This window comes from Chiloscyllium plagiosum, chromosome 41 (assembly GCF_004010195.1).
Source record: "Chiloscyllium plagiosum isolate BGI_BamShark_2017 chromosome 41, ASM401019v2, whole genome shotgun sequence".
Taxonomy (NCBI): domain Eukaryota; kingdom Metazoa; phylum Chordata; class Chondrichthyes; order Orectolobiformes; family Hemiscylliidae; genus Chiloscyllium; species Chiloscyllium plagiosum.
Window position 1 is genome coordinate 10,194,375 of NC_057750.1, and position 22,524 is coordinate 10,216,898.

Below are 22,524 nucleotides of genomic sequence, written 5' to 3' on the forward strand. Positions count from 1 at the left end.
CTTGTAATAAAGTGGTGTCTAATTGTTAACTGTAGTTCTTGCACTCTGCCACACGATGGCACTTGTGAGCTACTGACATAAAGTTGGGATTTTAGTCTAACTTTGAGACAAAGATTGGAATACATTAGCTCTCTGTATGGATCCACCTTTAAGTAGCCAAATCTAATTAGCTAAACCTACATCCTGCAGAGCACTATTGCTGTGCATCACCTCTGGATGCCAGATTCATGAGGTCACTGGACTGTAGGAATCTCTCATCCCCTCTCCTGGCAGGCACATTGATCCTTGTGAACCAATTCTGCAACTGGCTTCTGTCTGTGCTCAGAGGATAAAGGAAGCCGGTTGAGAAGGAGCAACTTTCTGCCATCCCTCTGGCTTAAAACCCATCAACAATATAGCCACTGGCTGCCTGTAACACCCATTTAAACCTTCTGTATTCATCAAAAGGAGATAGGAGTGACAGATAAAACAGAAATAATGCTTTTTAAAAAGTTCTCTCCTGGTACCTGGGCGTTTATTGCCCCACCTCAGAACATGCTGCTCAATTAGAGAGTTAAGGGAGAGGACATAGAATAATACAGCACAGAACAGGCCCTTCAGCCCTCGATGTTGCGCCGACCTGTGAACTAATCTAAGCCGATTACCCTACACTGTTCAATCATCATCCATATGCTTATCCAAAGACTGTTTAAATTCCCGTAATGTGGATGAGTTAATTGCATTAGCAGGCAGGGCATTTCACGCCCTTATCACTCTGAATGATGAACCTACCTGACATCTGTTTTAAATCTATCACCCCTTAATTTGAAGCTATGCCCACTCGTACAAGCTGACGTCATCGTCCTAGGAAAAAGACTCTATCTACCCTATCTAATCCTCTGATCATCTTACCTATCTCTATTAAATCGCTTCTTAGCCTTCTCTCCAATGAGAACAGACCCAAGTCTCTCATCCTTTCCTCATAAGACTCAGACCAGGCAACATCCTGGTAAATCTCCTCTGCATCTTTTCCAATGCTTCCACATCCTTCCCATGATGGGGCGACCAGAACTGTACACAATATTCCAAGTGAGGCTGCACTAGCGTTTTGTACAGTTGCAGCATGACATCACAGCTCCAGAACTCAATCCCTCTACCAATAAAATCTAAAACACCGTATTCCATCAACCACTACTCGTTGCCTTCTTACAGAAAGCCAGTTCCAAATCCAAACTGCTAAATCACCTTCAATCCCATGCCTCAGCATTTTCTCCAGTGGCCTACCATGTGGAACCTTATCAAAGGCTTTGCTGAAGTCCATGTACACCATGTCAACTGCCCTATCCTCATCCACATGCTCAGTTACCTGCTCAAAAAACTGAGGTTTGTGGGTGACTCAAAGATCAAGGCCAAAAGCTTGGCCATCTCCTTCCTAAATTCCCAGAGAATTCTCAGAAAAATCCCATCTGGCCCAGGGACTTATCTATTTTCACACCTTCTAGAATTGATAACACCTCCTCCTTACTAACCTCGATCCTTTCTAGTCTAATAGCACATATCTCAGTCTTCTCCTCTACAATATTCTCCTTTTCCTGAGTGAAAACAGATGAGAAGTATTCGTTTAGCACCTCTCCAATCTCCACAGGGTCCACACACAACTTCCCACTTCTGTCTTTGACAGGCCCTATTCCTACCCTCGTCATCCTTTTATTCCTCATATCTATAGAAAACTTTAGGGTTCTCCTTTATTCTACCTGCTAAAGACTGCTCATGTCCCCTCCTTGCTCTTCTTAACTCTCTCTTTCTAGCTAATCTGTGACTCTCCATCACCTCATCTAAACCATCTTATCTCAAAGTCACATAAGCCGCCTCCTTCCGCTTAACAAAAGAAACAATTTCTTGAGTAAACCACAATTCCCTTACCTTACTCTTCCTCCTCGCCTGACAGGGACACACCTGTCAAAGACATGCAATGTCTGTTCCTTAAACCAGCTCCACTGTCAGGAAACCCATCTGCACACATTGGACAAAAGGTGATTCATCCAACATATTAAGAGTTATAGCATTTCCAGTCAATGTTGGGGAAGTTAAAGTCCCCCATGATGACTATCCTTTCACTCCTGCCCAGAATCGATTTGCCAATCCTCTCCTCCACATCCCTGGAACTTTGTGGAGGCCTATAAAAAAAACTCCCAGCAGTGTGACCTCTCCTCTCCTGTTTCTAATCTCAGCCCGTACCACCTCAGTCCTCCTCAAATGTTCTTTCGGCCATTGTTATACCGTCCTTGACTAATAAAGCAACACCTCCCCCTTTTTTACCACCATCTTAATGAAAAATCAAAACCCTGGAACCTGCAACATCCATTCCTCACCCTTGCTCTATCCATGTTTCAGTAATGGCCACAACATTGAAGTCCCAGGTACCTATCAATGCTGCAAGCTCACCTACCTTATTCCAGCTACTCCTGGCATTGAAGTAGACACACTTCATACCAGCTTGCTGTCTGCCACACATTCCTGTGACTGAAATCCTGTCCCTGTTTTCCCTACTCTCACCCTCCTGTGTACTGGAACTACAACACAGGTCCCTCGCAGGTTTAAGTGAAGACCTGTAGAGGTCCCACCTTCCCCAGAATGAGCTCCAATTATCCATAAACCTGAAACCCTCCCTCCTGCACCATCCCTGCAGCCATGTGTTCAGCTGATAGCTCTCCATGTTCTTCACATCACTATCATGTGTCACGGGTAACAATCTAGAGATAACAACTCTGTTCTCGCTCTCAGCTTCCACCCTAGCTCCCTGAAATCTTGCCTTACATCCCTATCCCTCTTTCTACCTATGTCATTGGTACCTATGTGGACCACGACTGGGGCAGGTAACCCTCTCTCTACAGGACCCCAAAGACATGATCCGAGACATCACAGACCCTGGCACCTGGGAGGCAACACACAAACCGTGAGTCTCGTTCATTCCCAACAAACCTTCTATCTGACCCTCTCACTATTGAGTCCCCAATGACTAACACTCTCCTCCTTTCCCCCTTCCACTTCTGTGCAACAGGCACGGACTCTGTGCCAGAGACCTGCACTACAGTCCATGCCCCGGTAAGTCATGCCCCACAACAGTATCCAAAACAGTATACTTGTTTTTCAGAGGTACGACCACAAGAGATCACTACGCTAACTGTTTTCCCCCCTTCTAACAATTACCCAGCTTTCTTCATGCCTAGGAGTAACTACTTGCCTGTAACTCTTATCTATCATAGACGCTGCCTCCCGAATGACTTGAAGTTCATCCAGCTCCTGCTCCAGTTCCCTAATGCAGTCTTGGAGGAGCAAGAGTTGGGTGCACTTCCTGCAGATGTACATGGATGGGACACCTATGGCATACCTCACCTCAAACATCATGTAGGAGGAACATTCAGAATAAAGGTCTTCTGCTGGAGAAACTCCCTAACTCTCCCTTCAGTATAAAGACCTGTCCAGTTAACCTATCAGATAAGTTACCCTAATCTCTACTATGTTAAAGTCTTAAAATTAGCAAATTAAACCCATGAGAGTGTTTTCTATCACAAATTCCAATGCAGTTTAAGAATTTAACCCACATCTATATACACTGTGCAAAAATTGGTAATTATTGTTTGTTATTCTCTTCACCCTGTTTTCACATCAACAGCACCCCTCCTGCAAACTCGCATGCAAAGACACAACTTGCTTCTATACATCAGGAACCAAGCTGTCCCAGTACAAAATGCTACTAAAATTCAGGTCTGGGTGAATCAGTGGAGAGAGACATAGATCTAACAGGGAGTCTGATAGGGCTCTTCTTTAGACTGGTTCCGCCCAGGAGCTACCTCAAATATTTGCTTGACATTAAAAGGGTTGAGCCAGAGAGAGTCCCCTGCACAACAACAGGCTGGGAATCTAATCTATACTTTCTGGTTTGGGTACAGGCCACCGTCCCTAACAGACTCATATTGTATTTTTGAAAAATGTTCTAAACTTTTCTGCAGAAATACTGACTTTTTGGACACCTTGACAGCCGCAGACTCCAGGGTCTCATAATTAAAATACTTTCATTTCTCTGGCACCTTATTAATTTTACAAGAACTTCTCAAAGTGCATTACATCAAGTGAGTTATTCACGTAGAAGAAAGTGACAGCTGATTTCACACAGCAAGAAACAGTGAAATAAATCAACAAATTAATTTGATCTTTCACATCTTGGTCAAAGAAAAAATATTGACCAGGACATCATAAATCATCAAATAGTGCAGAGAGATCTTTCAAATCCAACTAATTAACCACTGCCTCAGTTCAAGACATAGTAACTTAGCGCTTTCTTTCCTTACACTTATTTTGCATAGTGCCATTTGGATCCAAAGTAGTGTATTTGGTTACGGTGATGTCTAAAACACATCACTAAAGGTGAGACAGTGTTGTCATGGTAATGTATAGAGGCTCTGGGGACCAGGGTTCAAATCCTGCCACAGTAGCTGGTGAAATTTAAATTTGATGACCACTGTCACTGGATTTTATTGATTGCAATAAACAGTTCCCCAATCCCTTTAGTGAAGGAAATCTGTTATCCTTATCTGGTCTGACCTACATGTGAATCCAGAGTCACAACAACACAGTTGTCTCTTAACTGCTCTCTGCTCTCTGAAATAAACTCTCTGCTCATTCCTGAAGAAGGGCATGTGCCCGAAACGTCGAATCTTCTGTTCCCTAGATGCTGCCTGACCTGCTGTGCTGTTCCAGCAATAAAGTTTCAGCTGCTCTCTGAAATAGCCTAGCAAACCACACACTTAATTACAACCAGGGCTTGGAAATAAATTCTAACTCTGCCAACAATGCCACCTTATTTAAGGGGAAGCAATGGCCTCATGGTATTATCGCTAGATGATTAATCCAGAAAACTTGGCTAAATGTCCTGGGAACCCGGGTTCGAATGACACAATGGTGGAATTTGAATTTGATGAAAGAAAGGAACTGGAATTGAAAATCTACGGATGACCATGGAACCACTGCTGATTGTCAGGAATCTGGCTCACTAATTTGTCCTTCAGAGAAGGAATCTATCGTCCTTACCAGGTCTGGCCCACATGTGACTCCAGGCCCACAACAATGTTACTCTCATCTGCCCTATGAAACGGCCTAGCAAAGCCATTCAGTTCAAGGGCAAATGGGACAGGCAATAATTGCAGGCCAGCTAGCAAGGCCCACATCCCACAAGCGAATTTAAAAACAAATCCCATTTAAAAGAATAAATATTCAAAGAACAGCTGTAGATATCCAATGCACTCAGCATCCTTTCACCAAACAACCCAAACTCAAAGAGACTAAAACAAAGTGCAAGTATGTTATGGCACAAAATAATGAGAATGCATGCCCATGGCAACAAAGCCATCAGCACCCCATCACTTAAAAGTACAACACAGTTCCACAAATACCTGCAGATCTCTAACACCTTATCTAATTAAGACGATAGGCTGTTCCACCAAGACTTCACCATATGCACCTATTCAGATGGCTCACATTTACTTCCACGTGAGAAAAGGGTTGGAATTCTGAAGGGCACTCACCAACTCATAACACTAGCCCAAGTATTTGTCAGAGCAGCACAGACCTCTCGAAATCCTGCAGAATCCCAGACACAGCAGGTTCTGTGGGAAGTGCCCGGTAAACTTGCAGGTGGCATCTGGTTAAAGCGTGGGTTGGTACCTGGGACTTCGATGTTGTGGCTATTACGGAGACATGGCTAGAACAGGGACAGGATTGGCTGTTGCAGGTTCCAGGATTTAAATGTTTTAGTAGGGTCAGAGGTGGGGGTAACCCATATTCATTTGTATAAGTGAGTGACAGAAATGACGTTAACATAAAACAAAGATTTCTGGATTCTGCAGATCTGAAACAAACAAAAGCACAAATAGTTGGAGAAACTCAACAGATCTGGCAGCACCTGTGGAGAAACAATAGAACTAATATTTTGAATCTGGTGACTCTTCAGGAATTATTTTGTTGGAGAGAGTAAACCTGAATTCAACTAATTTCTCACAAGATGCCTTAACATAGTCCCAGGTGGAAAGTACATGTGTTTTTGCATTTTTGTGCTAGGTGGATGCAACTGGTGCTTTGTAGATATAAAAATAAGTTTGAAATATCAGTTTGTGGGATGGATAAATGACAGATGCAGCACCTATTCCCCACACTATCATGATTTTATGGTGGGGGTTGGGAAGCTGAGGAACATGAAGAAAGTCCTTCAAGTGTCAAGAGCTACCCAAGAGGAAACCTTGATACAGATCCATACCCACATCACTTGTTGCCACCAGCATAATCTCATTTTAACTTTACATTCATTCAAACTAAACTGGAATAAATGGCTCTGAATTGTATCTTAAAGTAGCACCTGCTGCCCCTGAAATGACCAGGTCAAACAAGCAAGTTCACACCAAAATGCCAGGGATGCTTGAGCCAATCCTTTAGATCTTCAGAACGGGATATCTCAGTCTGCAACTCAAATTGTGAATGTAAACCTACCCATTCAGGTGGATCATGAAATCATACAACACAGAAAGAGACCTTTTGGTCCAACTCATCCATGTAGACCAGACGTTCAAATCTGACCTAGTCCCATTTGCCACCATTTGGCTGGTATCCCTCTAGATCCTTCCTATTCATGTACATGTCCAGATGCCTTTTAAATGTGGTAATTGTACCAGCCTTCACTAATTCCTCTGGCAGTTCCTTCCATACAGGCACTGTCCTCTGGATGAAAAAGTTACACCTCAGGTCCTTTTAAAATCTTTCCACTCTCACCTTAGACCTATGCCTTCTAATTTTGGACTCTCCTACCCGAGGAAAAAGATCTTTGCTATTCATCAAATGCATGCCCCTCATGATTTTATAAACTTTGATAAGGTCACTCCTCAGTCTTTAATGTTCCAGCGGAAAAAAGCCCCAGCCTATTCAACCTCTCCCTATAGCTCAAACCCTCCAGTACTAGCAACATCCTTGTAAACCTTTTCTGCACCCTCTCAAGTTTGATAACATCCTTCCTATAGAAGGTATGTTAATTAATTCAAGTATTCACAAATTTTAAAAGTTTGAATCCTGTTTTAAGTATCCTGACTTGAACTAAATGTTCTCTGCAGGCTGTGTAAATGTAAATTGGCATATGCTTCTTCACAGTAAAAACCAAAGATGCTTACAGCTAAGTACTTAAAAGGAGTAGTTTCTTTACGCATGAGGCTTGTTAACATACGGAACAGGCTACCAGCTCAAGCAATGTGTGCCAACTCACTTAAAATGATCTTATTGCAAATAGCTGCATGCCTGAGGTGTGAGGGAAGTGAACACAGTCTGTGCAAGAAAAAAAAAGTAAATGATTGAAGAGCAACATTGTTAGCCATATGGTTATAAGTTCCTAAACCTATCTCTGCACTTATTATTAGGCAAGTACAAGGTTACAGAGTCATTACATTTGAAAATAGCACAAACATGTTGGATTTTGTGCCACTTTGTTTTCTTCATTGTCTGCAACAGCGTTTATTGCCTATTCAAAGTTGTCCTGGAGAAGATGGTGGTGAGCTTCCTTGAACCATTGTGATTCATTAGGGAAAGTAGACCCACAATATGATGTGGAGGGAGCTCCAGGATTTTTAACCAGTGACACTAAAGGAACAACATTATATTTCCAAGCCAGGATGGTGAATGTCTTGAAGGGAAACTTGCAGATGATGGTACTCGCATGCACTGGTCCTTCTAGACAGGAACGGCTGCGGATTTAGAAGATGGCGACTAAGGAGTCTTGGTGAATTTTTGCAATGTATTTATAGATGGTACACACTGCTGCTACTTAGCTTTTGTAGTGGAGGGGGTGAATGCTGGTGGATGTGGTGCCAATCAACCAGCCTGTTTTATCCTGGAAAGGAGGGTTCTTGTGACATAGTGATCAGAAACATAGAAATATCAAATTTTACAGTACAGAAAGAAGCTATTTGACCCATTATGACTCTACTGGCTCCCAAAAGAACTGCGAATGGCTGTGAATGAATTTGTTCGGCTTCAATGGGAAATTATGCTTGATTAGCATTGATTACTTTTCTGGACAGCTTTAATTTAAATAATTGTGTATTATATTATTAAAAATGTCAGTAAATATCAAGAGTTTCTTTTTCAGCTCATAGAATTTCATTTTATTGGCTTTTATTGGTAGAGGAATTGGGTTCCGGAGTCCTGAGGTCATGATGCAGTTGTATAAGACTCTGGTGCGGCCGCATCTGGAATATTGTGTGCAGTTTTGGTTGCCATACTATAGGAAGGATGTGGAGGCACTGGAACGGGTGCAGAGGAGGTTTACCAGGATGTTGCCTGGTATGGAAGGAAGATCGTATGATGAAAGACTGAGACACTTGGGGCTGTTTTCATTAGAGAAAAGAAGGTTTAGGGGTGACTTGATTGAGGTGTACAAGATGATTAGGGGGTTAGATAGGGTTGACAGTGTGAACCTTTTCCCGCGTATGGAGTTGGGTATTACAAGGGGGCATAGCTTTAAATTAAGGGGGGGTAGATATAGGACTGAAGTTAGGGGTAGGTTCTTCACTCAGCGAGTCGTAAGTTCATGGAATGCCCTGCCAGCAGCAGTGGTGGACTCTCCCTCTTTATGGGCATTTAAGCGGGCATTGGATAGGTATATGGAGGATAGTGGGTTAGTATAGGTTAGGTGGGCTTGGATCGGCGCAACATCGAGGGCCAAAGGGCCTGTACTGCGCTGTATTCTTCTATGTTCTAAAGCAATAGGATCGAGGGTGTGGTGCTGGAAAAGCACAGCAGGTCAGGCTCCACCCAAGGAGCAGGAGAATCGACGTTTCAGGCGTAATCCTGATGAAGGGCTTATGCCCGACACGTCGATTCTCCTGCTCCCTGGATGCTGCCTGACCTGTTGTACTTTTCCAGCACCACACCCTCGATCCTATTGCTTTAACCAGATGCCACCTGCAAGCCCATGTTATCATCAAGATTTACAAGAATGTTGCCAGGGTTGGAGCTATAGAGAAAATCTGAATAGGCTGGGGCTGTTTTGCCTGGAGTGTCGCAGGATGAGGGGCGACCTTACAGAGGTTCATAAAATCATGAGGAGCTTGCATAGGGTGAATAGACAAGGTCTTTTCCCCAGGGTAAGGGATCCCCAAAACTACAGGGTTTAAGGTGAGAGGGAGAAGATCTAAAAGGGACCTAAGGGGCAACCTTTCTGTGTATGTATGGAGTGAACTGCCAGAGGAAGTGGTAGAGGTGGGTACAATTATCTAGATAGGTATATGAATAGGGAAGGGTTCAGACGGATATGGACCAAATGCTGGCAAAAGGGACTAGATTAATTTTGGGTATCTGGCCGTCATGGACGAGTTGGCCCAAAGCGTCTGTTTCCGTGCTGTACATCTCTATGACTCTATTTACCCTTTCACAGTAGCTGTTTAAGTGTGCTGCTGGACATTTAAATTGCATAACAGAGCACACTGATTGCTGTAAAGTCTTCTTGGTTTGGCTTCCCTCAACTATCCTGCATTACAAAGGAGCTGTTAAATTTCAGGTATGCTCTGTATTTCTGGAAGAACTAGGATTGAAATTCATAACTAGAAATACACAGCTCAGAAAAAAAACATGGAGCAGAGCAGCAATCCGATTGTGATTGCCAATGCTCGATATCTGGGTCACAAACTTGGATTCCATGCTCACAAACCCTGCTGAGCGCTTGCATCAGAAACCATTAAAAACGTTTCAGTGTCTGCAATAGTTAGCCTTTTGCTCTCAGTGCCAGCATCTTAATGGATTGTGTTAAAGGTTTCATGTAAGAATTCTGCTTACAATCAGGTAGTCAGTCAGATTACGACAACAGGAGTCCAATCCAACAGATGTTGGAAATGAAAATATATACCGGAAAGTGCAGCAGATCAGGCAGTGGCAGGTTTAGTCTCGTGTATCAGGCCAATGAATTATACTTGCTCTTTGCACAGTCAGGTGCAGCTTGAACCGCTCGCTGGTTTCTGTTCTCTGTCCAGTGAGTCCAACATTAGAGATGATCGGGAAATCAGAACTACTCCGAACCGCAGTAACACTACAGGCTGCACGAAAATCACTGCCGGTCCTTCCAGACAACGTGTGGGTTGCAGATCCCAACCAACCAAACCTCGTTATCCCAAGATAGTTAGAATAAGCAGCCCAAGCCCTTGATAATATGGAATTCTATCAGCAAACTACTACAAAACAATCTTGCATTAAACACAACAGTTTATTACCCTGGTCAGAAAACACCCCTGTCCATTTATTGACTTTCAGTGGTTTATTACAACAAGGCATTATAATCATATTGTGAACACAAACCACAGCGAGATCAGTCGGTCAACCAGGGTTTTAGTGCAGTGTGATGACAGGACTCCCCTTGCCCTTCCATTAGAGGCCAGGGATCTTTCTCACCTGTGTGAGGGGACATGTGGGGTCTCACTTTAAAGTCTCACGCAACGGACAGCCTATCTGGCATTGTGACTCTGCCTCAATACTGCACTGGCAGTGTCAACACGTGTACTGAACCACCTGAAGTTAAATCTTCGGATTGCTGAGCCACATCAAGGGGTGGGTGGGAGGTGTATGTGTGTGTCTGTGTGTGTCGAGTATGTTAGCATGCATCCAGTTCACACAGCACTACTACTCCAAATTGGAGCCATCAAAGAGTAGAATTGCAAGTTATTCAGGTGTCTCTCCCAGCAAACTGCACAGAACTACCAGGGTACCAGTCAAAACAACAACAGTTCTTCAGATAACCCAGTAGTTACAGCAAGTAAAATACATTTCTGCCGAGCCCAAACTATCTTTTCACAAAATAAAAGTGAAAACATCATAAAAGGTGAATTTTTGTTTTAAAAATCTGGAATCTGTGACATTTACATCTAAATATGCATGGCATGTTTTGTGGGAGGCAGTTACAGGTATGAGTGGTTGTCCTTCGATATGTAGTGCACAGTGGTGTAGTGGCAATGAAACAGTAGTAATCAAAACACCCACGTTAAAATGCTGGGGAATTTCAGTTCAAGTCCCACCGGGGCAGCTAATGAAACGAAAAAGAAGCTAGTCCTGGTAATGGAGGCCATGAGACCACTGTCATAAAAATCTGATTCACAAACGTCCTTTAGGGATCAAACGATGGTGTCTTTAACTAGTCTGGTCTACATGGGACTCCAGATCCACAGTGACTGTAGTTAATTTTTAAACTGTGCTCAGAAATTGCACAGCAAGTCATTCAGGTCAGGGTCAATTAGGGATAGGCAACACCAATAGCGGGGTAAAAAACAATGACTGCAGATGCCGGAAACCAGATTCTGGGTTAGTGGTGCTGGAAGAGCACAACAGTTCAGGCAGCATCCAAGAGTTACCAATAGCACCCACGTCCCACGGAATAATGAAAAATATAGCCCCTTGAAACCATTCCATCATTCACTGAGATGAGAGCTGAACTCCAGTTTCTGACTCATTCCCTCCACTAACACAAGGCCTTTATTTTGAAGATTCTTGGTTAAAGTAGTGGTGCCTGCTCAGCAGTGGCTTGAAGTGGCTGATTTGTGGCCGAGCAGGAAGAGGGAGCACTGGTCACCGATGCATAATTCCCAGAGCATTTCATTGTCTCCTGGAGCCTCAGCAGTGCCCGTGGGTCTCGGCTCTGGGCAGCGCTGCAGAAGAGCCGGACGTGCTCCTTCAGTTCATCAATCTGCTGCTGGGTGCCATTGTTCTGCCGGATGAGGTCCTTGGTTTTCAGCGTAATCTCCAGTAGCCCTGACCTACTCAGGATCTCCACCGTATTGCGGAAGCGCCGTTCCTTGGCAGGACTGGAGACTGGTCGCCTGGGGCCTCTGTCAGCCAGTCGGGTGGTGTCACTACAGAGTGACTGGGCACTGGAAGCATGGGAAAATGTGGAGGCAGGGGAGGATGATGACGATGATGAATGCACAGATTCAGAGGATTCAGACTGGAGAACAGGATTCGGAGAAACTACTGGTGATGGGGAGACGGAGTCATCAAACTGAGTGTAAAAGTGCGCTGGCCCAAAAGGGGGTGTCTGCTGCGTGTTCTCAGCTTGCTGGCAGTGGCCCACTGGTGGGACGTGCGAGGTTTGCTTGTTTCGGTGATATTCCTGCGGGGGTTCTCCCAACTCGTCCAGGCATAAACGTTTGCTCTTGCTGTGATCTGCAGTCCTGTCGTCCTGAGCCGGAGAGTTCCCTTCCTGACCCCGGCTACTGTTGTCATCCCGGCTTTTGTCTGGGTGAGGCGCTATCCTTGGGTAGGAGTTTAAGATCGGAAGATAGGTATCTTTCCCTGTCCCAGCCTTTGCCTCAATCTTCTGCGGTTTAAAAGAAGCTGCCAAAGGCTGTCCGATGAAGACCACTCGGGTCTGGCCTGACGTCCCGAGGGAGTGCTGACTTCCCCAGGTCTGTAGCTGGGCTTGGACAAGCTGACTCCTTGTTGGAACGGACAGAGGCTGTTTAAAACATGGCAATGGGTAAAGCAGAATTAAGATCCAGTGATTTAAAGGAACTGCCATTCCCTGTAAGCATGCAACAAGCCTTCCATGCAACTACTCCACGCGAGCACAAAATAAGCCCCTTTGCAGCCACTGCCTATGCGTCTCATTATTATTCAGTATAAGTACATTACAAGATAGCACACCTTTGGTATAATAGAAATATTGCATCTGGGCATCACGTCACCATTCACACAACCATCCTGTCCATCCTGTCAGTGAACAAACACTGACTAACAATAGCAAGGTCAGGATTGCCAGCACAGTGGGCAGATGATGAGCAGTAATGGAAAGGTTTCTCTCATTCAGTACAATGCAAATAGCAAGTAACATAAAAACAGACAGAAAGAGCTTCTTTAAATATATAAAAAGTCAGAGGCAGAAGAAGTGAGCCCAAGCCCCTTAATAATTAAGGCTGGGGAAATAATAGTAGGGAATCAAGAAATGGCAGAAGAGTTGAACAAATACTTTGTATCAATCTGCATGGTAGAGGATACTAATAACATTCCAAAAGTACTAAACACTGAAAGTGGTAAAGGTCAGGGGAGAAAATAAAAAATATCACTGGAGCAAAAGTACTAGGGAAACTGATGGGGCTAAAGATGGTCATGTTTCTAATACTTTAATATAGTGGTTGTACTGGCAGTAATCATCCAAGAATCATTGGATTTTGGACAAGTCCCAGAGGATTACAAAATTGCCAATGTAATATCCTTATTCAAAAAAAAGGAGAGTCAATAAACAGCTAACTTATAGGCCAGTCAGCTTAGCATTTGTAATTTTCCCCAATGTCAAAGTTGATTATAAAGGATGTAATAGCATAGCATTTAGAAATGCAAAATATTACCAAGCAGTCAGGATAGCTTTATAAGGAGAAATCATGCCTGACAAATTTACGGTTCTTTGAAGTGGTAACATGCAGAATGGATCAAGGAAAACCAGTAGATGCAATATATTTGCATTTCCAAAAGCCTTTCAATAAGGTGTTGTACACACTTAATAAGACAAAAGTCCATGGTCTGGAGTAGCATATTAGATTGGTAGAGGATGAAGACAGAAGATAAATGATAAAAGACTGAGAATTGGGAAAAAGGGGGCATTTTTAGCATGGCAAACTAGAATGAATGGAGTGGCACAGGAATCAGTACTGGGAACACAATTATTTAGAATATATATTACAGGTGCACAATCCTTTATCTGAAATTCTTGGGACCAGCTGGTTTTTGGAATTCAGTGTTTTTCGAATTTCAGAATAAGTGACAGTTTGATGGTGACGTTTTAAAAAATCTTACTGGAAGAGCATTTCCACTCAGAATTGAGAGAGAATTGAGGTCTGCTGATGCTGGGCCACCCCCCCCCCGCCCCCCAACATCACATCTGAGTGACACGCATCAAGTGAGTGTTGATTTGGGTTAACTGTTTGCACGCAAAACAACCTTGTTAATGAGAAAAAAAACTTCACAAAAAACGTTTGGACTTTAGAGCTTTTCGGATTTCAGAATTTTGGACAAAGGGATTGTCTACCTGTACTGACTAAAGTTAATGCACTAACATCAAGTCTGGATGACAAAAAATATTCTTGGGAAGGCAAGTAGTAATGATAACAAGAGGGAGTACAGAGTGATATTTATAGGTAAGTGGGCAAAAAGCTGGTAGATGGAATATAACATGGGGAAAATGTGTGATTAAGTATTTTAGCAGGAAATTTAAATGGAAAAAAACCCAAAGAACTACAGATGCTGGAAATCAGAAACAAAACCATAAATTGCTTGAAAAACATCTTTAGGAATGTTCTGAAAAAGGGTCACCGGACCTAAAACGTAAACTCTGTTTTCTCTCCACAGTGCTGCCAGACCTGCTGAGTTTTCCCAGCAAGTTCTGATTTTGTTTAAATAGAGAAAAACGCAGAAAGCTGTGGTGCAGAGAGATTTGGGGATACACATGCATGATTCACAAAAAAAAACATTCAATTCTATATCTCAAAGGGAATGGAGTACAAAAATAGGGGTGTCTTGCTAAAACTATTCAAGGTATTAACCAGACCACAGCTGAAATACTGTCAACAGTTTTACGCCTCTTATTTAAGGAAAGACAGAGTGGCATTGGAAGTAGTCTAGAGAAGATTCACCAGGTTGATCAAAGGTTGAGTAGATTGAGTGTACACTCATTGGAATTTAGAGAATTGAGGTATGACTTTATTGAAACATGCAAGATTCTTAGGGGGCTTGATAGTGTGGATACAAAGATATTGTTTCCTTTTATCGGAGTGTCTGGAACCAGAGGACATAATCTTGAGTAAAGACTTGTCTGTCTAAGATCAAGCCAAGAAGTACGTGTTCTTTCAGGATGGTGAACATGTTAGAATTCTTTACTTCTTTAAAAGGGCTGTTGCGGCTGGGTTAGTCAAGAGTATTCAAAGCTGCGATAGACAGATTTTTAGTGAATGAGAGACCAAGGGTCATGGGGATAAGGCAGAAAAGTGGAGTTGAGACTAGCCCTGATCTCATTGAATGACAGAGCAGATGTGATGGGCCAAATGGCCTGTTTCCACTCCTACACCTTATAGTTTTATATACAGATTATTCACAGTGATTGCAAAAGTCCCTCTTCACCAGATCACTGCACAGACAGGAGTTCTGCAGCAGGAACAGTGATCAGCAGGACCAGTTGATCCTTCTTTTTCTACTTGCTACTAGAATGGACCCAGTGAGGCTCTCCATGAATCATGAACAAGTAGAGGTAAGGAGTCTAGGCCTGCACACGTCACACTTTGTGTCCTTATGTTTCTCCCCTAACTAATCCACATCTTAAAGAGGGTTTACTACAGGACATTGTGGAGCAGGGGGCGGGTCTGTACCTCTTTAAGAAGAACATTCTTCACAATGTATACAGGAGTCAGGCTGGAAAGTGAGCTCTGTACAGCTGTTGTTCTCTCCATGTGGTTTGACACAGCTGGCCTCTTTTGCGAAGGTGGATCCTCCAAGTCGGTCTGTTCCAGTGTACTCAGATAGTCTGAACTCGTGTCTGAGGGCAAAGCAGAGAGGAAGTGATGCATCCAAAGGTAATGCAAAGATAATACAAACTATCTTCAAACATGGACCATCAAATCATTACAACTTGGTGGAAATTAATGTACAAAATAATCTCTGCTTGCACATGACATAGCACAGAAACCGCTTCAGCCTACTGTACATGCGCTGGGTTTTTGAAAGAACTGAACATTTCGACCTATTTTCACCATAATCCTGCTTTTTTTCCCAATCAAATAGTTATCCAATTCTCTTTGAAAGTTGTAGTTTAATTTACTACTACCATTCTCTCGGGCAATACATTCTAGATCCTACCTTGCCAGTGAAAATAATTTATTTTAATTTCAACTTCATATTCAGACCTGATGTCATGAAGCTTTGATCATTTGAACTCCCAGGACAATGCCCAATTGTACAACTATTTCATCTCTGGTCAGCCTGACCTCCCTTCAGTATGGTACATGCACATGAATGTTAATGGTACAGTTTGGGCATTATCTGTTAGGTATGATTCTATGAGTATATCAGGCTGTTGCTTGACCAGACTATGAGTCAGTTCTCCCAGTTATGATGCTAACTCCCAGGTGCAGGTCTGGAGGATTTTGCAAGGCCAGCATGGTGGAGTTTGCTGCAATTTCCAGTGTCGATGCTAGGTTGTCTATTCATATTCATTAGTTTGATATTATTAGTGGTTTTTATTGTAGCTTGCTAGGCAATTTCAAAGAGTAATCCATGTTTCTGTGGGTCTGAAGACACTTATAGATGGAAATGTGTTGCTGGAAAAGCGCAGCAGGTCAGGCAGCATCTAGGGAACAGGAGAATCGACTTTTCGGGCATTAGCCCTTCTTCAGGAAAGACACTTATAGGCTAGACCAGAGCAGTTTTCCTTACCTAAGGAATATTAATTGCAGGTTTTTATTGAATTCCATCATGTGCCATGATGGGATTTGAACCTGGATCCCCAGATCATTATCTGGACTCTCGCTTACTAGTCCAGCAAGAATACCACTACGTCATTGCAAACTTTTGCGCCTCTACACTAATATGGTTGATTCTTAACTGTCATTTGAAATTATCTGAAAAGGTACTGAACTTAGGTACACTTCAGGATGGGCAACAAATGTTGACCTTGTCATTGATGCCCATAGGGTCATAGAGGTATACAGCATAAAAACAGGCCCTTCAGCCCAACGTGTCCATGCCAACCAGGTTTCCTACAGTAAACTAGTCTTATTTGCCTACATTTGGTCCATGTCCCTCTAAAACTTTCCAATCCATATGATTTTATAAACCTCTATAAAGGTTAATCTTTTCATCAATAAATTAAGAAAAAAAATCAGCATTACATCTAAGCCCACTCTACAAGTGTCCCTTTAAACAGTCTTCAACTTTGTCAGCTCATCATGATGGAGAAAGTGAGGACTGCAGATGCTGGAGATCAGAGCTGAAAATGTGTTGCTGGAAAAGCGCAGCAGGTCAAACGTCGATTCTCCTGCTCCTTGGATGCTGCCTGACCTGCTGCACTTTTCCAGCAACACGTTTTCAGCTCATCATGATATCAAACACAAAGCAGTAAGCAGTGCAAGGTGGAAACATGGGGAAGGTGATGTTGCAGTGGTTTAACTAGACTGGTGATCCAGTATAAGTCTCTGGGGTCTCAGATTCAAATCCCACCACAACAGATGGTGGGATTTGAGTTTTTGAAAACCTGGAATTAAAAGTTTGATGATGACCAGGAATCCATTGTTGCATGTCGGAAAAACCCACCTGGTTCATTAACGCTCTTCAGGGAAGGAAATCTGCCATTCTTTACCTGGTCTGGTCTATATTGATTCACTTTGATGGGATTGATGTTGGCTCACTTTTAACTGCCCTCTGAAAAGGCATGCCATGCTATTTACTTGTATCAAATTGCTAAGAGAAATTCAGGAATAAAACCAGACAGACCACCTAATATTGACCAAAGCAGTAGAAATGACAACAGCAAACTCAGACATTGGAACACCACTCAAGTCTCTCACATCCTGACTTGAAAGATATTGTTGTTCCTTCACTGTTACAGAATCAAAACCCTGGAACTCCCCTCCCCACAGCACACATCAAATGGGACTTTAGCAGTTAAAGAGGGTAGCTCACCACAAACGTCTCAAGGGCAATTAGGGATGGGCAATAAATGCTGGCCCAGTCAGCAATGTCCACATCCCATGAATGAACAAAGAAAATTTTAAAACAGATTTCTGGGCAGTAAGGGAATCCAAGGACTGTGTGGAGATATAGAGGCAGAAATAAGCTACTTTAGTGAAAAATAGAATAGGCCACATGGGTCCCATGGCCTACTCCTATTTCTCATCATACAGGTACATTGTCTCTCATTTTATGGCAAGGTACTTGTCATAGAATCCTTACAGCGTGGAAGTAGGTCATGCAGCCTTTTGAGTCCACACTGACCCTCCAAAGAGCACCCCACCCAGACCCAATCCTCTACCCTATTCTTGTAACCCTGCATTTCCCATGGCTAACTCACCTAACCTACAAATCTCTACATACTAGAGATTTAGCATGATCAATCCAGCTAAACTGAACATCTTTGGTCTGTGGGAGGAAACCAAAGCACTTGGAGGAAACCCATGCGGCCACGGGAAGAATGTGCAAAACTCCACACAGCTATGAGAGGGTAAAGTCGAACCCAGCTCTCTGGCGCTATGAGGCAGCAGTGCTAATCAGAGACACCGTGCTGCCCCAAAGGAACATTTAGAAGAATCATAGAACCCCTATGATGTGGAAGCACACCATTCAGGCTATTGAGTCCACCATTCAGGCTATTCTGCCCTTCAAAGCTCATTCCCACCCAGACACTCCCTATCCCTGTAACCCTGCATTTCCCATGGCTAATTCATATAGTCACTATGGGTAATTTAGTGCGGCCACCTAATCTGCACATCAGGTTGTTGTTAACTGAACTGTTGTAGTGGAGTGGTACTTTTTGTACAGTTGTTGAATTGAACTGGTAAATGTGGCACCTGGTCATCTTCAGGTTGTCACAGTATTTCAAAGAGACAGCCGGCGTGCACTTTAAATCATCACTCAATACAATCCACTGTTCCATCCCCGTCCCACCCACTATCCCCCAACCCACACACACCTTCTCCCAACTAGTTACCTGAAAAACCAGAATCTTTCTCTGGTTCCTCCAATGACATTTTCCGATTCTTCCTGGCACTTCCCATGTGATTTATTTTCTCCGTCTCTTCGTACCAACTCCTTGGCAGACTCTCCAATTTAACAGAAACCCCATTCATCCTGTCCTTTAGGCTTCTGCGAGAGATTCTTGTGAAGACAGGCACTTTATCCAGAGACATGTTTCTCTGAAAGAGAAATCCAGAATTATAAGGAATATCATTATTGGCATGTGTGCACGTCTGGGTATATGTGAGACAGAGCAAAAGAGCGTATGTGAGCATATATGAGTGAGAGTGAGTGAGGGCGTGAGTGAGGCAGAGAGGGTAGCATCATGATAATACCACTGCACTAGGAATTCACATTCCCAGGCTAATTCTCCAGGGTCATCGGTTTGAACCCCAGCATGGTAGATGTTGATTTAATTTTTAAGAAAATTCTGGAATACAGACCTAGCCTAATGGCAACCACATAAAAACTGGCAATTGTTGTAAAAACCGATCTGGTTCGCTAACAGCCTTTGGGGAAGGAAATCTGCCATCCTTTTCCAACCTGGCCTACACATGACGCCAGAGACACAGCAGTGTGGCTGACTCTTGATTATTATCTGGGGAATACTAATCAGCAACATCCACATTCTGTGATGAATGAAAAAACACACTTGGAAATGGAATGCAAGCCTGTCCACTGATACTCTGTATGGCCTGATGCTGTTCTTTACCCTGCCCTCCCCCATCTTCTTTTCCAACAAAGGACACGTGGAGGTGATAGCCTAGTGGTATTATTGCTAGACTATTAATGTGGAAACTCAGCTAATGTTCTGGGGACCTGGGTTCAATTCCCCAGGTGTTGGAATTTGAATTCAATTTTTTAAAAACTGGTATTAAGAATCTACTGATTACTACATAACCATTGCCAAATAGCAGAAAAAAGACTTATCTGGCTCACTAATGCCTTTCAAGGAAGGAAATCTACCATCCTCACCTGGTCTGGCCTGCATGTGACTCCTGATCCACAGCAACTTGGTAGACTCTCATTGCTCTTTGAAATGGCCTAGCAAGCCACTGAGTTCAAGGGCAGCTCGGGATGGGCAATAAATGCTGACCAATCCGCAATGCCCACATCCCATAAATGTATTTTTTTTAAATGGCACAGTAGGCAACAATCTGGCCCACTGACCTTCTCCAAGTCTAACCCACTGCCCTGCATTTTGTTTGTCAAATGAGTATCTTATCAATAACCAAGGGCAATATGGCAGCTCAGTAGTTAGCACTGCTGCCTCACATTACCAGGGACCTGAGCTTGATTCAGCCTTAGGTGACTGTCTACGTGGAGTTTGCATGTCTTCCCGTGTCTGAATGTAGTTCAACCAGGTGCTCCGCTTTCCTCCCACAGTCCAAAGATGTGCAGGTGAGATGGATTTGGCCATGCTAAGTTACCCCGTTTTTTCCGGGGATGTGCAGGCTAAGTGGATCAACTGTGGTAAATGCGAGGTTACAGGGAAAGGATGGGGGCTCTTCAGAGGATCAAAGATGAGTCAATGGGCCAAATGCCTCCTTTTACATCGTAGGGATTTTATGAGTCATATATGCTAAATGCAATAGGCAATTCAAGAGAACTTTTTTGTTTAAACCCACAAACTGGGATTAATATAGAACTCATTACTATAATTAAATTAGATTAGATTACTTGCAGTGTGGAAACAGGCCCTTCGGCCCAACAAGTCCACACTGACCGTCCGAAGAGCAACCCACCCAGACCCATTCCCCTACCTTTACCCCTTCATCTAACAATACGGACAAATTAGCATGGCCAATTCACCTAACCTGCACATTTTTGGACTGTGGGAGGAAACCGGAGCACCGAGAGGAAACCCACGCAGACCCAGGGAGAGTGTGCAAACTCCACACAGACAGTTGCCTGAGGCAGGAATTGAGCCCGCGTCTCTGGCGCTGTGAGGCAGCAGTGCTAACCAATGAATAGTTGAGTTTAATTTAAGGAAAAGCTAAATGTGTATGAGGAGTTCAAGGGAAGAAAATATCACGCTAATAAGATCGCGCTAATAGGAGAGTGTGAGAAGGCTTGTGAGATGCATCAACACTGACCAAGTCCAGTTGGACTGGCGAAAGTTTCTCAATGCTGTAAGATTATTTGCAATTAATCAGCTTCCTTGAGTTGGAGAGAAGCTTTGTTCATCAATCCTGGGACAGCACTGACGTATCGGATAACAACAACTCTGAGGTGACTGGTCAAAAGCCAGATTTTCACAAGAGTATGTTGGAAGAATGGAGAGTGCAAACTGCAGCTCACCAAAACAAGCAATCTGAGAATTGAAAATTTATGACACCAAAACCAAAATGGATATCCCTTATCAGCTACCTAAATTTTACTGGACATTCTCAAGTTTCCTGGGGCCACAAACGTTATGATGGGTGAAGAAAGCATTAAGGGCAGGAAGAAGCAGTCAGGTAGCCATAAGCCACCTCACAATAGCAACTATTGAGATTTAGTCTGCAATTAATGAGTGCCTCAGGGAGCAGCACAGTGAAAACAGAAATGAAATAAAGTGCGAAATAAGAGATTTAACTAAATGAGAATCGCAAGTCTAAAATCTTCAATTAATTAAAAAGCAGATCCTGAGCAATTTCAGATTAAGGCCCTTTTTACTAGTATTTTTAAACATCTTTGTGCCCGTTTCCTCACTGTAATGACTCAGGGGCAGGTAGAGACTTGCTGCGTCACATGGAGCTTATGTCTGTCTGATAAACTGCTTTCCAATCCTGCAGAGTTCCTGCTGTCCCCAACCCTGAACAGCTGAAGCAACAAAAATCTGTAAAGATATATAAACAAATCAAAACAATGCTCCCTCTGACAAACTGCTCTTTTGAAATTGAATAATTTTGTAAAATAATCCCATAATGCACAAATACAGTGAAAACTGATACCTTGACCAAAACAACCATGCAATTCAATCCCAAGTTTACATTCAGTTTGCAGGAAACTCTCCACATTTTAAATTCAATTCTTTATCTCCTTCCCTCTATGCCCTCATCAGAACTTGCAACTCCTCTCCCCAAATACCACATTATGCTCACATTTAAAACCTAGACTGTCAACGTGTTTGTTCCCACATGGGAATCCAGCCATAAGCTGCTCCCACACTCCACAACCCACATTCCCATGCCCATGTTTGTTCCCACATGGGAATCCAGCCATAGGACCTTCCAAAAGCTGCTCCCACACTCCACAACCCACATTCCCATGCCCTCTGACCCTGAGACACCCCACATTGTCCCCACCAGGAACTCCACATTCTCATTCCCCTCTCCCCAGGACACTCATGTCTGCTACCCACCAGACCCCCACATCCTCTGCCCATTCCTCCATATGCCATCTGCTCTCACCCCAGGACTGCCACACAATCTGCTCTCCCCATTATTCTTTACCCCGCCACCTCCATAACCTCTAAAACCATATCCAGAGGACATCCAAATTCTGTAAACCCCTCTTTATCCCTAGGATACCCAAACCCCCGACCCTCCTCTCCAGTGGGACCCTTCCATTATCAAGCTGCACCCAACGGACACCCTTTTCCCATTAGTCTCTACTTGCATTCCAACCATGAGTATGCACCTCCTCTACCTACCTCATTTCCTACCAAACCCTCCATGCCCATTGTGGGATCCCCACGTTCTCTACCCACCCCCCTTCCCCTCACTGGGATCCCCACATTCTGCACCCCCCTTCCCCTCACTGGGATCCCCA

The 22,524-nt window shown here is 43.5% G+C and overlaps 1 protein-coding gene across 3 annotated transcripts in view; it reads right to left on the reverse strand.

Moving 5' to 3' along the window:
• Positions 1–10,249: 10,249 nt before the first annotated feature.
• cipcb (CLOCK-interacting pacemaker b) overlaps positions 10,250–22,524 on the reverse strand; it is a 16,144-nt gene continuing 3,869 nt past the window's right edge. For 2 of the 3 annotated variants that reach the window (XM_043680914.1, XM_043680916.1), the window contains exons 2-4: positions 18,743–18,947; positions 15,411–15,577; positions 10,250–12,511 (exon numbers count right to left, since the gene is read on the reverse strand). In XM_043680914.1, the coding sequence (XP_043536849.1) occupies positions 11,552–12,511; positions 15,411–15,577; positions 18,743–18,941 (1,326 nt within the window). In that variant the 5' untranslated portion in view covers positions 18,942–18,947 and the 3' untranslated portion in view covers positions 10,250–11,551. Of the gene's footprint in view, positions 12,512–15,410; positions 15,578–18,742; positions 18,948–21,462; positions 21,590–22,524 lie in introns of all 3 variants that reach the window. The other variant, XM_043680915.1, reaches the window with a different exon arrangement.